The 16,880-nt window shown below is 38.2% G+C and overlaps 1 protein-coding gene across 2 annotated transcripts in view; it reads right to left on the bottom strand.

Moving 5' to 3' along the window:
* EPHA6 (EPH receptor A6) overlaps positions 1–16,880 on the bottom strand; it is a 535,028-nt gene that overhangs the window by 44,911 nt on the left and 473,237 nt on the right. For both annotated transcript variants that reach the window (XM_086763129.1, XM_086763139.1), the window contains one exon: positions 9,337–9,546. In XM_086763129.1, coding sequence (XP_086619255.1) covers positions 9,337–9,546 — 210 coding nt within the window. The remainder of the gene's footprint in view (positions 1–9,336; positions 9,547–16,880) is intronic.

The raw sequence follows: 16,880 nt of genomic DNA, 5'->3' as shown, positions 1-16,880 counted from the left end.
CCCTGCAGGGAAACTGACCCTGTCTCTGGCTTCCCCAAAGTGCTAATCAGACCATTAGGTCACCAGAAGCAACAGCAATTATAGTTCAGAAAATAAAAGGATAGTTGTTACATTTAAATATTTCAAAATATAAGTTGTCTGGAGGAAAAACCCAAAACTCTCTGCAGCTTCATGCAGACATTTAATGACAACTTTTTGTAGAGATAAAGAGGGACAGTCACCAGGCTATTAAATACCCCGAAGACAACCGTATGGTCACAAACAGCCACCTTTTGAAGGATGCCAGCTCTAGAGGCTCCCCAGCTTGTCCTAATTTCTTTTCTAAATAGCGATCTCTCTTTATAGTTGTACTTCTTTTGTGATCCCGACCAGCAGGACTGAGAAGTACTGTGACCAGCTATGCAGAAGGAAGTTTAACAGCAAAATGGTCTGCTAAAAGAGTCTCTTCCCTTCGCACAGGCAGCATGTTGTATAGCCGATTCATGTTGTCTGGCCACAGACTCTCCAAACAGAGATACTTCAAACCCATTAAACAAATCAGTATCTCCTGGTAACGAAACTTGAATTTCCCAAAGAAGAGAAAACTGTATAATATGGAATTACACTACACATTGGCACGTAGATTTTTTCAACATAGATACAGGAGACAAAATGACATCAATTGTTCTCTAAATTCTTTCTTGAACCTGACAACAAAGAATGAAATAAAAAGCAGTGGTCCCATAAACCCTCACCTAGCCTTTGATGATGCATATTTTATTTAGTGTTTCTTCATATCCGAATTAAAAAAATAAAGCCAAGTAGCATTCCCCTAACGGTGTGTGAGAACTACAAACCAAAATCAGAAATTCAGCACTGCAGAAAAATGTAGCAATGAAAAATACTTTTTTTTTTTTTGCTTTTGTAAGTAAAGTAGGGATCCATTTTATTTGAAAAGGAAATCATATCACTGCACTCTAAAGTCAAGTAACAAAACATGAATTCAATTAAAATACATTTCCAGAGCAGCATCCTAACATTCAAGATTTAGCTGAAGAACCTATGTAATTTAATCTGCCTCCTTACATTCTCTTACCCTTTTTGATCTCTGCAATGTTTTCCCCATAACAGTGATTTTAGTTACATTTGATATTCTATATTAAGTTTCAGTAGTGCCACACAAAATGTTTAAACTTCTCTAGATTTATATGCTTGCTCTGGTCTGCTTGTTTTTACTGCTGTACACTATTTCTCAAAATTATTCCTAGAGTTTTCCTGTTGGATTGTACTCCACTATATAACCGTTCCCATTTGGACTGCGATTCCCACAGTCACATTTCGTAATTGCTTTCACTAACAAATGCATTTGGCAGAATTAAGCTACTTAAAAGCAATGTCTTACTGAAAAATCTTGAGCATGGGATGATTTATTTTGCATCCATGCAGCATATGGCCCAGGATTTCACCGTGCGAATCCTACACAGCCCCTTCTGTATGAATTAGGGCACGTCTGTCAGACAGGTGCAGTCCTGATTCAAGGACTTTTGCAAAAAGACATCCTGCACATCCACAGATAGTTTATTTTATTGGTTAGAGTTACTCTGTTTGAAGCAAGAATTGCCATAGTGAATCAAACCCAGGGTGCTCTAATCTCGTAACCTGCGGCAGTAGCCATATCAGATGTTTCAGAGGAAGGTGTGAAAGCTTGAAAATAATCCACTCTGCTATTTCCCTTTTTCCTATTTGTTTTCTTCCTGCCCTCCTTTCTTCCCTAGGCTGAAATATGAGGTTTCATATCTCTTTAAAATGGTTATTGACTGCAGTAACTGGATATTATTTCTTCCTAAGAATATTCAACATCCCTCCCCCTGCCTTTCTTTTGGTTAATAAATCTTTTTGAATCTTGGCCCAATGGCCATTGTCTGTGGCAATCAGCTCCACAGTTTAATTACACACTGTGTGATAAAACTATTTGAATTTCCCCATCATTTAACTTCATTGGGCATACTTTTATTTTTCTACTTTATGAAACAGGAGTGTACATTTCTGACCTAGATCATTCATTATTCAATATAGCGTGTTTCCAGTGATCATTTGAGCCAAATTTTTAGCCGAGAAATAAGAGTCACCGATGCAACTATCCCGCATTGTTTTAAATGATATTCACAGTTAGAGCTAACCAAATCTTTTCTGAGTGTTGAGGTACCTCTAATAACCCTAACCCCTATGTCTTTCCTTGCTACAGCAGTTACCGTCAGTTCAGTAAAAATATGTCTGCAGTGAGTCAACAGAAAACACTCCAACAGTGGAGTGAGTTTTCAGCCTGGGGTCTGAGAGTCTGTGGAATACTTTAAAGAGATCTTGTGAAAGGTACCAAAGTGCAATATGCTATACAAAAACCCACCAATGAGAAGTTTCTAAAAAAGTTTGCATCTCCACTGAATACATTTCAGGAATCCATGCATTGGGAAAGACTGACAACCACTGCACCAAAATATGCATACTGTTCCCAGACAATCTTATACCAAAAATAATCAATGCAATTACAATCAGTATTAAATGTCACAAACAGATTCATAATTTATCTCTTAGATGTTCCTTCAATGGCACTGACCCTTTAGGTCTATAAGAAGTTAATTCTCAATCCTACTCTATAAGTCATTTGTAAATGCATACCTCCATTTGTCATAAACACACTTACAGATGATCAGAAAACCAATCGGAGAAACAGCAAGGCACATACATGTAGAGTTTAGTACTCCAATTTGTTGATATGAAATTGGGAGGAATTAGAGACAAGAAGTTGAAATCCAAGCTAATAGAAAGGCAGAGCTTACAAATCTCCAAAAAGGCAGCAATTTTTAGAATGATTACAGTAGAATTTCTTCTTTTCATTGGAAATAATGCTTTGAAAGTAATATTAGGAATGAAGTGCAAAATATCACCCTTTTTACAGCCAAGATGTTAGGGCACAGTCCTGTTGAGTTCACCAACATAATGATTTTGAGCATGAAAACGTGAAATGCAAAATTTCCAACCGCGTTTCTCTGACAAACACACATTTGGAGTTCCTACTTGGGGTGGTGTGGTGGGAGAGGAAAAGCAGGGATGAGAGAGCTATTATATTAAGTTTTACAATTAAATTCAACCATTTAATTTAGAAATCTCTGAATAAAGCTGCTTTTTATCCTCTATATATCTAAATGCAAATTTTCATGCTTCTATCCCCCATACATTTTCAGAGTTCAAATGACAACTGTTACAGTGAGGAAGAGAATACTCAAAGAAGTAGAAAGTTTGACAAAACATGGAGAGAGAATGTAATTTTATATTTATGTCTCATTCTTGTACTTGGACCTTCCTCCTAAGATTCTGCCTTTGTTGTGCTCTGTGCTGTATTGTTAACATTCTATTGTTACTAACTTTCAGGAGGGTTAAATAAATCAGAAAACATCTTAAATGAACATGGGATCACAGCTAGATAAAAGCTGAACAGAGAATCTAAGAAAGTGGATGTATTAAAATACTTTGACAAAGACACATACCCTAATCTTCAGGGTCTACTATAAATAAGCCAAGTCAGTAACAAGCACCATGCCCTACACTGAATTAGTAAGTTGGGACTTTCTGTTCCTTTTAGACATATAACTACTCATTAAAAGTCATCACACCTCACATTGTTAGAACTCAAAAGGCAACAAATCTTTTTCTCAAGACATTCCTTCCTTAGGCCACTCCTTTACCTGTTGGTTATTTGTCCTTGAGTATAACCTGTACACATTTCATCTTTGTCCAGGCCAACACAGCAGAAGACAGAGGCTTGAAGGGGGCACATGCAGGGCCTCCAACCCCATGCATCTTCTGAGAGCAGGGAATGGGTCCAGCTGAAGCTGGCAACTCACGTGAAAGCGATTCATCTCACCACCACTTGATACAAATCCCATCACACGCTTTAAAACTAATTACTGCATCTCCCACACACTGGTGTGGGCTGAGAACATTGGCACTGCCCTTATTAACTTGCTTCTTGACTTCTTGCACATGCTCTGAGAAATTAACTACTTTTCAACAGAGTATTCAGGCAAGGTACCCGTATCAGGTTTCAGCCCTGCAAGATGGAATTGCAAAACTTGAGAACAAATATTACTCTTCTCACAGGGCATTAGCCTGTTACAGATCACATTAGCTCCCTCATTTTTTTAGCCTCTCCAGATATGGGAAAGGCTTGGTGGGATTCCACGCTATGTGCCTAGTTTCAGGCTGAGAACCAAACACGGTCATGATGCATCCTGCCTATCACTATGTTTCTCTCAGTTTGGTGATGACTACAAGTGCTGTTGTCACATTACATACAGAATTAACTAGTTGACAATGATGATGCTCAGTCTTATGTCAGCAATTAGTTTTCAAGAAAATAGGTTAATACAGACTTTTGCAGTACACAATGTCTTTTTCTGAAAGGCTGGCAATAATCAATATACTCCATTGTCTCCAATTAAGTGGATTCTTAAATCTCTAGGCAATATGCTTGTCATAGCACTCAGGTAATTCAGAAACTATTGTTTGACATCCTAAATTAACTACAAAATCATTTGTGTCTTGTTTCACTTTTTAGCAACTTAAACCTTCTCCTCCTCATACCCATTACTTGTGTGCAAGGAAGAGAAAATGGAAAGTGCCTTGACATACAGAAATTATTAACAAAGTAAATAATATTAAGTGCTCATCCTGATTCTTCCTAAGTTTTGCTATTTGCCAGCATTTATATAGATTACTGGCTTTGCTCCTCTAATGAATCTAATAAGCTCGAAGTTTCCATGGACAGGGTATTTTATCCAACTGGCTTAAAAAGAGTCAAACCTATACAGTTCATGAAATGATTCACTAGATGCAAAGCAATAGATCAATTCTCTAACTAGTACTCTGGAAGTAAGGAAATATTTTTCTATATTAAAGCTGAATGCAGAAATACAGCTGATAAGTGAGAAAAAAAAAGTAGAATTTATTTATGTATCATATAATTCAATTAATAGCAGCATTTTGTCTCACTAAAAATCAGATCTAATGCAGATTATTAAGGTGTCACCTTTAACAGAAATACCAGTTTAGTCCTTTTTGCAGTAGTGCCACAGATCCTGTTCTCACTACGTGTATATGTACACATTTTGCTACATGTAAGAAGTTTTCCTGGAGGCTCATGATTCTTGCCATACAGGTGAACTCTGTTTATGTTTTAAAATAAGTTAATTTACATCATATAACAGCCTACTAAAAGTAGAGATGCAAGAGCCTGGATGTCCTCTGTATTGACAGAAATGCTTGTTTACATACTAGAAATGTCTTTTTATGAGCTACCGTTGCCTGGAAACCACTACTAAAAATGAAAATTACCTCCATAGAAAAAACCCATGCCATTCAGTTATCCCCAAATTTACCTTATCTTTTCCTGATCGGTCTGAAACTCAAAGATTGGCAGTTGGATATTCCTAGCTCTTAATTCCTTCTTCCTAGTCTAAAATTATATCTTGTTGTAAGTTTTGTGATTTCTTATAGCAGATGCCAATTTCTTATTTCCTACCAACCCTCTTATCAAAAACATATTTAAATTCTTTGTCTTAACAGGCTGGAGGACAAAACACCACAAAGCCTTCAGGGAAGTCTGAAAGCTGTTTTCTGAAAATTCAGTCTTATCATATACTGTTTAAAGCATTCAACAGCTCTCCAACCAGTAGTGTCAGTCCAAAGTTCTTGGGAAACATAATGACCTTTAACTGTGTTATTTTGGGGTATTTGTCAGTCTTCGCATCATTCCTTAGTTGAATATAATTTCCTAAGTAGCGTTTCAGGGTGAGCACAGAATGCAGCCATTTTCTCTGTGGTCTCCTTTCTAGATTTTTCCCTATCAGTGTTATTGCTTCTCCTAATCTTCAATTTCTGATTTTTGCTCTGCATGTGGGAGGATATGTCAACAGAAAGAATATAAGATCTATTCTAAAGCAGGGAGTAAATAGGAAGATAGGTATATTGGACAAGACGACTACAAAGCAAAAGATGTCAATCATCTGACTCAAGGCTATGCCTGCTCAGACGTGGTCAATTCACCAGGTAAGAGAGCCTTTTGGCTTATTTTTGTGAGGATGCAACCTCTTTTGCCACAGAGCATTACAGCTTTATAAAATGGAATTTGTCTTTTGCACCATTTTACAATTTTTATGTCTGGGAATACATTCACATCATATTGACGACAGCATTATAGATGTGTGTATATAAAGTACTAATTTTTGGCTTCTGATTGGCTTAGGCTATTTTGTAGCTCTTGTTTCCGAAGAAAACATCCAATTGTACCTTCCTGTTTCTGACACCAGGACTAAGACAAAAAGAGGAATAAAAAAGAATAACAGTTTCCTCTGAGCACTGATAGACAGTGGTGTACTAGGAGATGTGAGCCTAAAAATAATACTCTTCAATATGCAGACTCACTGTATGGATTTCTTGTAGCTACAGCTACTGGGCTGTTATCAAGAAAAATCCCTGTGGAGAGGAAACATGAATTCTAAAAGCACCAGAATCTTTGTGAAAGCACTGAGGGTTTAACCTTCACATGGCAAAAGCACAGTATGGAACTAAATAGATGCTATAAAAACCTCTAGTAATAGACATGGCCTGCTGTTGGGAAGATGTTCATGATGAGACAGGTCAATGACATAATGATGGTCAGTGAAAGCTGCAAGAAGACATGAGATCCAGTGTGAGGTTCTATTCTTTTCTGTTACCATGAAAGATTGCTTAAAAGGTGAAAGTCTTCGCTCAGTGCTCCACAGCCACTGTGACAAAAATTTCTTCCCCCCCTGCCCCACCCGGCTTTTGGCCATAATTGTGCTATGTTCCTTTAAAAAAGTAACAGGACTACTGGACTCCCTACAGGGAACATCAGCTTGCTCAAGGGGAGCAAGACGCAGAGGATGGAGCATATGGCAGGCAAGAGTATCCCACAGAAATCTTGCCTATCACCAGATCATACAGAATGACTACAACAGGGAAGAGGGACTAGAGCAGTCAGTCTACCCTCAGGGACGAGGGAAAGAGATTTCTGAAGGACCAGAGGTGACAGAATAGAACTGGGTAGACTCAGCCACAGTGACTGAAAATCTGGATGTGAAGACTCACTTGCAAGAACAGATGGGGCTAGAGTCGAAGGAATGAGTGATTGAAAATGCTTTTAATTTCTATTATGCCTGACTCTGATGCTTTGAATTCTTCCTGTTTACAAAGTTTCTAGATCATATTATAATGAAACATAGCATTTTCCCCAACTGAGTTTCAAAGCTTTTGGATCTTCTTTGTGGAGTTCATGGTTGAAGCAGATTAAACTTAAACATCTGGCTGACACAGGGTCCTGCCACTGGCCATCACCCTCTGTAATGTCCCCTCCTTATTTTAGTATCCTGATGGACGTGCTATAGATACCTGCTTTTGGTACAGCATGTGGCTGCAACCTTGGAGGACAGAGGCAATGCCTCTGAGGTGTTCCACCTACAACAGCTGCCTTACAGATTCTCATGTGAACCAGCTAGGTGAACCAATAGGAAAATAACGAGTATTTCATCAAAGCCTGTCCTACCTTTCAAGAAAGTCCTTCAACACAGGTATATTGCCATGAAATATTCCCTTTTTTTAACAACACAGCATTTCCTGATTAAAAAGAGCTCTAACTATGATGAAAGAGGCAGTCACTAGCTATTCTGAAAAAAAATAATTGTTTAGTATTAGTATCCATTAGAAACTTACAGGATAAAAAATAGCTGAAAGCCTCAAGTTATCATTCGGTATTTTTCCCTGAATGTAACTAGGAGAGACTGCTTGGTAATTTCCAGTGCCTTCCACCAGCTGAGCTGATTAGCCCATGATCAGTACTGAGCAATGTAACTCTGCTTGCCTGTCACTGGGGGCTTTTGCTGCCAGCTGAGCACACTCGCATGGACAATTAGCAAGGCTCAGCCAACATGTGATAACTTGTTAAGCTGCGTAATGTTTATTTTTCCTTTCAAGCCTCATACGAAGGAGCAGTGTGAAGCAAAAGAGGTTTTGAGAACTAAATGGAGGAAATCTCCCCTACAAAGGAAAAAAAACCCGCATTGTTCTTTTTTTTCCCCTCCAGCTTGCATATGAATACTGACAGCAAACCTTGCAAAGCGACTTGTTTTTCTCTAGTCAGCTTGCAGTTCTTTCTAGACTATGCTTTAAGAGGTGATATTAACAGTGAATTTATCAGAACACTCCTATTTTAGGCTTAAAGTAAAAAAAAAAATATATGTTACGAGATCTGTAATCCCATTACTGTAGCTATATTGAATTCAATAGATACACCAGAGTAGTTACTACTATACAGTTAAATTAGATGAGTTCCTCATTTTGGCCATACATAAATCTTTTAAGTGAAATAGAAAAAAAGGTTGAACTAGTCAAAAGAAATTATTTAATGCTAATTTATTATCTCAATGAGAATTATATCACTGTGCCCTATCATGGGTACATACTGTGCATTTTGTGAAAGTACTAATGAAAACACACTGAAATAATTTTAGTTTCAGTGATAGATATGAGAGTTACTTGAAATCAGCTTATAATTAGCTAAGATTCTTAAGGTTGTGGTAATAATCATAACAGGAATGTAACTGAACATTTTTGTATGGTGAAACAAAGTTTGAACAAACTTCTCCAAGTTAAAGAATTTTTTCACGTCAGCTGAAACCACCCCCCGCCTCAACACCACAAACCAACCAACCAAAAAAATCCACCCAATATACGTGCATCACATAAGGAATTTAAGTATTAATGACACGAGACTTAAACCTTGAGAGAAAGGTCCTACATATCCCATTAGAAGGTAAGCTTAAGTAAAATAAAATGAAAATTTGGAGTTATGAATAAAAAGCTTGACACTACGCTTCCAACAGTGGAATTGGTGAGATTCTCTCCTTCCTTATTGCCCCGCTCCTTTTTAATACATATCTTTGTAAATGAACACGTTAGCAGAAGAGAAAATGATGTGGGAAAAAACCAACAAAAACCAAACATAAAACCCCAAACCCAAATACGATGGGAAAAGGTCTCCCAAAAGGTCTCCCAGTTATAACTGAACATATGCTTAAAAAATCCTCTTGCCAAAGTTTATGATACATCCCTTAAACAGCCAAAGATCAAAACAACTTCCCTTAAACACATTGGCAATGCTGTTAGACCACATGGACAGAGAACGTAACCAAGCCAATTCAAACTACTATTCCTATAAATCTGAAACTAGAATAAGAGAGGCACAAGGCAATCAACTGTTCAAGTTAGATAAGACAAACTTACGCTTGTTGTGTAAGCAGCTTCAGGATCGTCCTCTAACACTCGTGACAAACCAAAGTCAGAGACTTTACACATGAGGTTACTGTTGACCAAGATGTTACGGGCTGCCAAATCACGGTGTACGTAGCCCATGTCTGAGAGGTACTTCATTCCAGATGCGATCCCCCGCAGCATGCCGACCAGCTGGATGACTGTGAAGTGGCCATCATGCTTCTGCAAGTAAAGATGTAAGTTCAAAGAACACAGCTAGTTTTCATAAATTTAGTACTAGTGATATTAACTGGAGCTCATATTTAAAATACACATTTAATCCATCCAGCCAACCTGCCTGCTGCAGGCTTGTTTTTTTTCAAGTATTTTAACTTGCTCAGCAGTGCAAGCTATCCCATCTCTCATTGTGCAGTTTATCTTCCCTTTTCTTTCACATTTTCACACTCTCCACAATCTCTCTACTGACAGCATTTAATGCTTTTTATCCTTGGTTCCTAAAAACACTTTCCCTAAACACTATTTTTTAATAGAAGAATGACAACATACAGAAAAATCCTCTCTCTTAATCTCCTACTCTATAGCCTCAGGAAACAAAATCCCTTCTTTTTATTGCCTCAGCCTTGATTGTCTGCACAAGGTACTGCTGTTAACTTACTTTTGGGTTGGGTTGGGTTTGTTTGTTTAAAAAAAGAACCAAAAATAGAAGCCTGAAAAAAGTCTGGGGCTTTACCTCATGTCTGTTCTGCACCTAACACTATATAATCTCTGAAGACTAAATTAAAAAGGAGATTTGGGCTGAAATTCGGGGGTCACGTGTAGCTTTTCCAAAGTCTTCCTGGCTAACTAAGCCAGTTAATCTCAGACCCATGAATGCTTCAAGCGGCTCAACTCCTGCTGAAATCTATTGGAGTTGAACAGGTAAATAATAGTTACGTTGTTAACCACACTTGTCTACCTGGTCAGTCTTGGTGGGCCTCAGTTTCCCATCAGCAAACTTAAAGTTAACGTCTCTTAAATGCCTCTTAAAGTGAACGCTTCTGTCCCTCTTAAATCAGAAGACTCCTGAATTATGTGGCAGTAGGGACCAAGTGAGTGTCTGTGCAGAAATCTGATTAGGGGCTTTTTGCCTGGTTTAGGTCTGCCCTATCTACTGCTTACAGCGGTATTTTTGTGACCTCTGCTGGCAGACATTTAGCTTCTTATGGATTATTCAGCGAGCGAGGCTTTTATGTTAGCAGTAACAGCCAAACAAAAACAAACAACTCTCTTCTGCAAGCAAGTTAAGTTCCCATTTTCTCTTTCAACACCCTTAGCATTGGGTTACAGACAAGTAGCAGTGCCCTGATCAGCATTCAGGACATTTCTATTGCTTAGCTCATACATTTAAGTAAGATGATTTTTGTAGGGGAGAAGTTTACAGTAAGTTCAGTAAATCCAGTAGATTCAGCAGAGCAATAGGCTGAACTGCCTGGATACACTTAACTTTATCCCTGACAAGCCAAGTATTTCAGCCTTTCCATCAGGATTCAATGATTTGGGGCCTATATCTAGCTAGTCAGGATATAAAGATTTTAAAAAATAAGAAATTAGTACTCAGATGTAATTAAGGTTACCAAAAAGCCTACAAACAAACAAACTACAAATCAGAGAGAAGCTTGGCATTACTTGCTTCTCATGTTACTAATCTGTCTTCTGAGATGAAGCAATACTAGACTAAGACCTGCCTCATATATATTATACATGTACTTAAATCAGTAAGTTATACATTCTTAAATTCTAAGTCATTTAGTGTGTATAACAGGCCACTAAATTGAAGAAGTCCTTTGCTTATAAAGAAGTTGGAGGATCTAGTCCCTAAAGTCACTATTATTTAGCTAAACTCTATTGGGTACAAACAGAAAGAAAGACAGACTTAGCAAACTGAAAAGGCAGAGACAATGTGGATTCTGCAATTTGTAGAGCTTGCAGTGTCCTGAAACTCTTTCAATTATTTTCATAAAATCAGTTGGAAGACAAGCTCGAGTGCAGCAGTATATGAAAACCTGCATTAGAGGCAACATTCACCAGTTACTGACCAGTACTACTATGTCAGGTTATAGCAAAACAAGACAAAAACCAGAAACAAAATGGTAAAAGGAAGATACGCATGGTTGCTACATCATTAGGTTTCCACACTGCTCTTCTAAGCCAATGTATCAGAATGCAAAAATTCAGATGCTAACACACCTCATTACCAGAACACCTTACACCCTCATCCTACTTGTCAACAAGACTTTTATTTAAGGAGCCATGCTTCTATCAGTGGCCAAACACCGCAGCCGTCTCACAGACTTCTCCAAACAAAGCATGTTTAATGACACTTCTTTGAAATCTGCTATTTATGACTGATTCATAGCAACTTTTCCCTGTTAATGTTCTCCCTGTTCCTCTTGCATCAGTGCTCTAGAGCCTTTTTGCCTCTAAATTCCCCATGCAAAAGCAGAAACAGATCTCTCCAAATAATCATGTCATGCCTATAAGCAACCCCCTTCCTTTATTGTCTCCATCAGAGCCACCTGTAAGCAGTTAGTTCTTCAGAGGGCACTCAGCTCAGGGTCAAGACACAAGTGGGATAATGAGCCATTTTACAAAAGGCCATCCCCTGTTATGGGCATATGACATTCCCTATCACAGACCCCTACTGCAAGAATAATGGGAACCTCTCAGAGTCCAAAACATGCCAGTGACAGATATTTTAAATAAAAACTTTCCATCTAGCAATTAAGCAAAGAGAGACAAAAGAGAATATTCTTAAACACTTTTACGCCTCTTTCAACAAAGGAAGGGCCTGTTGTGATAGAACAAGGGGTAATGGGTTTAAATTAGAAGGAGGTAGGTTTAGATTAGATATTAGAAAAAATTTTTTTACAATGAGAGTTGTAGAGCACTGGAACAGGTTGCCCAGAGAGGTGGTGGATGCTCCATCCCTGGAATCGTTCAAGGCCAGGCTGGATGGGGCTCTGAGCAACCTGATCTAGTCAGGGATGTCCCTGCTTCTTGCAGGGGGGTTGGACTAGATGACCGTTGAAGGTCCCTTCCAACTCTAACTATTCTATGATTCTATGATTCTATGAACCCCATCCAATATTTTATGTAATGAAGCCACATGGGATTTGGGTTTTGCGTTTTATTTAATAATTCTAAATATTCAATTGACTTAAAATGTCTTAAGCTGGTTGCAAACAGTTAATACTCTTCACACTTACCCTGTATGGATAACTTTTTTTTTAGTTAAGTGTAGAATTAGGATTCAGAATAAAGCACCTATTACTTACTTATGCAAAACAACTAACCAAATCACCCTCACCCCCACAACAAAGCACCAAACAAAACCAACTCCTCACACCTCTAGATTTTACCTCCTTATAATTGTTAACAGCTCCATTCTTTAAACAAACCTCAGAGTCATCTGCAACACCTCCCTTAATCTTTTGTCCTCTTGGATCACAAGCATTCCTTCCTTCCTTTTTTAATTTGGGCTCTTTCAAATCTAGACCATGCTTGACTGATTTTTCATAAAACATAACCTTTTTCTGCTCTTTCCAAATCTCAGTATTTGCCTTACCAGTATAGCAGAAATGCCTCAGTTAAAAACAATCTCACGTTTTTGCCATTCTCTCCCTCCTTCTTTCAAATTTCTTTGGGCTTCTGCCTTGACACAATAAGATCAAGCTTCTTATCTCCACCTTTAAAGAAATGACAGACTTGCTAACATACCAGTTGCAATTTTTTTTCTGTCCTCCTTCTCCCTCTATATATTTCTCTGAATCCTCTTCTGCATCTGTTCTCCTCTGTCCCTTCTCATGCTTGGTTTTATATCAGTTTATTGCCAGCTTTGCAATTGGAACAACAACATTTTTCCTGTCAACAAAACAGTCTTTTCTCTCTCAAGTCTCTCTGTAATCACCTCTGCAGCAGTTTCCATGCCAGTTGTATTCCCTTCCAATCTATAAACTGTAATCTTCCAATAGATCAAAATATTTATCTGATTTAAGCTGATCAGGACAGAGACTATGGGCCATATTTAACCCTTGGGAAATTCAACTAAGTTGATGAAATTATACCAGGTATGAATCTGGCTTCATATTTTCCGCATCTGTAAATCCCCATGTACATCTGTGAGTCAAACCAATCCTTTGGCAACTTTCCATCCTCTCAGTTCATTCGCTTGTCATATAGGGACATAAACCACTCATCTGAATGATACGGTTGTTGTTAGCCAGGGCTTTATTCTGATTCCCATGGCTTAGATTTGAAATATGCTTTTGATAGGATTCCCACTGGGGTGTTAAGGGTGTTAATCAATACTGGCAGCAACTCAGACCTCAGTGGACTTACCACATTTATCCTATCATCCCATCAAATTTTAATCAGGCTTTAACAGCTTTGCTAAATAAACTTTTCACAACAGCTGGGTATATTGCAATATATGAGTAGTTGCTGTTGCATTCTTGTAGCTCTGCTAACGTCCTGAAAAAATGTTGTTTCTTCTTTCAGCTGCAGCTTGCCTTTGTAAACCTTATGTACATGAAATATTCTTCTCTGTGACAGATCTTTCAACAGCAGTGATGTATAATGGGCTGATGAACAGGGCTCGTTATTGTAGGGGAGGAAGGATCATATCCTAAGTTTCTCTCATTGCTTTTTCGCCCTCTAATTTCCAGCTCCAGCATATACTAGTTCAGTGTTTGTCTACAAGCCCATGGAATTCTTCTTCTTCTTCAGATTTTCTCCGTTTTACTACTCAGCCATCTTTTTGCAGATGTGGTTGTTGTAATTTTCTGTATTGTTTCTGCACTTTTGTCTATTCTAAAATCTACTTCTTTATTTGCCCTCTAAATCAGAGCACTTTTCATAGAATCATAGAATAGTTTCAATTGCAAGGACCTTCAAAGGTCATCTAGTCCAACCCCCCTGCAAGGAGCAGGGACATCTCCAACCAGATCAGGTTACTCAGAGCCGTGTCCAACCCGGCCTTGAATGTTTCCAGGGATGGGACATCTACCACCTCTCTGGGTAACCTGTTCCAGTGTTTCACCACCTTCATTATAAAAAATTTTTTTCCTTAGATCAAATACAAATCTACCTCCCGTTATTTTAAAACCATTACCCCTCGTTCTATCACAACAGGCCCTGCTAAAGAATTTCTCCCTGTCTTTCCTATAGGCCCCCATTAGGTATTGGAAGGCCGCTGTAAGGTCTCCCTGGAGCCTCCTCTTCTCCAGGCTGAACAGCCTCAACTCGCTCAGCCTGTCCTCATAGGAGATAAGATGACCACTTGAATGAGATGCCTCCCCTGAGCATGGCACTTTGACTGGCACAGATTTCAATTCCTCTTTGCAAGTGCTTTTTATGCCCAGGAAGACTAAATTTCTCTCTTGCCTTTTTCTGTGCGCTTAACACAGATTCAGTCCATAGATTTCATTTGCTTGGCAATTATTCTTTTTTATTTTGTTGTGGACCCTGCCCACCTACTCCATACAGTTCCTGAAGCATTAAAATCCAAGAAAGACACAGTACTCAGGCCTCGCCAATGTGAAGCAAAGAGGAAAAGTTACTTCACAGACCTTGCACGGGATATTCCTGTTTCTAGATTCCATTGCGGTATTTGCTATTTTCACAGCAATGTGATGCCCCGACCTACTGCAACCTCTAGAGTAATTTCTTCTGGCAGACTTCTTTCTGAACAGTTATTCTCTGTCCTCTGCTGTACAGCTGATTATTTCTGCCTCAGTGGAGTATTGTGCCCTTGTCTTACTTATTTCTAATTAGTTTTTAAAACTAATTAGTTACTAAATTATTTCTTAAATTTGTTGTGATGATTTTAAATTCCAGCTCCGTCCTGCTGTCTGCCTGCATTCCTACTTGGCTTTGCATCGCCTGAAAATTTCCCAAGTTTCGTTGCATTCTCAGGATCCAGAAGGTTAATGAAAATATGGGGAAATACAAACTGCAGAAAAACCCTATTTCTTATCTCTTTCCATCCAAAGTCTGTTCTCTCCATACAGTATGTAGCCAGTACAGTGCCTACCTACAGAAATTTCATGAAGACCATATTTCTCTAGCTGCTCGTAACAATCTCATGTGAGAGTTTTAAAGCCTTACTGAAGTCAAGATTTATGATATCGACTGCTTCTTCCACTCGCAAAGCCTGCACCCTGCTACAAAAGGAAACCAGACTGTTTGATATAATTTGTTCTTAACAAATTCATGTTGGCTTATACGTATCTCGCTGTTATCTTTAAGGTGCTCATAAATACTTTTTTTTCATAATTTGTTCCAGAAATGTTACAGTGGTTGACATTAAGCTGACTGGCCTGTAATTTCCTGGCTTCTGTTTTCTCTTTTTTTTAAAGATACAGATGACACTGACTGTGTTCTGATCTCCTGGTTTCTTATGTATTCTCCACAAATTCACAAAGATAAAGAGCACACTGAAAGTGTCCACATTACCAAATTCTTTTTGGCTTCAAATACAAGACAGTTTGTAATTAATTTCTTGTTGCTCAGAAGGAAGAATATCTACAGTGATTAAAAATATCCAGCATTTCTAAATGAATTTCTCACAGCAGTATCAGAAATACTATTTTCTACTTCCTTTTAGCAGGGTAAAACATTGCTTGAGAACAAATGTTGGCTCTGTAGCATCAGTGACAGCTTCTCAGTGCAATCAAGACATAAAGACATGCTGCTTACAGTTTCACTATTAAGGTATCACATTCATTCAAACTCAATTTCTAATTGCTCAATTTGGTTTTTTGGTTTTGCAGTCTCCAGTGCAGGTTTTCTTCTTTAGAGAGTCATTTTTTGAAAGCAAAATGCCACCTTTATCCTATCAGGAAAGGAATGTGCCTCCAATAAATACAATTGCACATGAATGCTGCCTGAGAAAGCAAAAGAAGGAGTATTAGTTATGAGCTCTAATATTGTTGCCTGTCTGGATGCAGAGAAATAATAATGTGAAGCGTTAAACTTAGGAAAGGCCATCTGGCCCCTGTTCCCCAAAGCTGACTCTGTCTAGTGAGGCCGTGCTAGATTGATATACAACATAGACTTTACAACATTGTTTTGTAGAACTTTCTACAAGCCTTCATTTTTCTCTTTTCTCTCTTTCCCCCAAACTCACTAAATGTAGGTGTTTGCCGCAGCATCTAAACTAGAGTTGAAAAAAGAGTAAGCCTGGTAGCAAAGCTGCTCTGAGAACAACTTCATAACAATTACTATATCAAGGAGCAATATATCATAATATTCTCTCCTTCTAGTAACATTTTTTTTTTTCCACACATTTTTACACTTATCTTACCCTCTGCTAGACATGCCTCAAGGCATTAAAAATTGCTGCTGATTTCCAGGGTTTCATTTGCTGTACAGTCTGCTGCAGTTAGTGCTCTAAGGCAGTTCAGCATATTTTTAAAGAATCTTTAGAAAAAAATTATTTGGAAGAACAAAACATATTTTACAGCATTTTTACCTACTATGCATGCCTCTACGTAAATCTAACTTTTTTTTTTTTTGCA

The sequence above is a fragment of the Chlamydotis macqueenii genome, chromosome 1, assembly GCF_036417535.1.
Source record: "Chlamydotis macqueenii isolate bChlMac1 chromosome 1, bChlMac1.mat, whole genome shotgun sequence".
Taxonomy (NCBI): domain Eukaryota; kingdom Metazoa; phylum Chordata; class Aves; order Otidiformes; family Otididae; genus Chlamydotis; species Chlamydotis macqueenii.
Note: the sequence above shows the minus strand (reverse complement) of the source record. Positions and strands in the feature narration are given on the sequence as shown.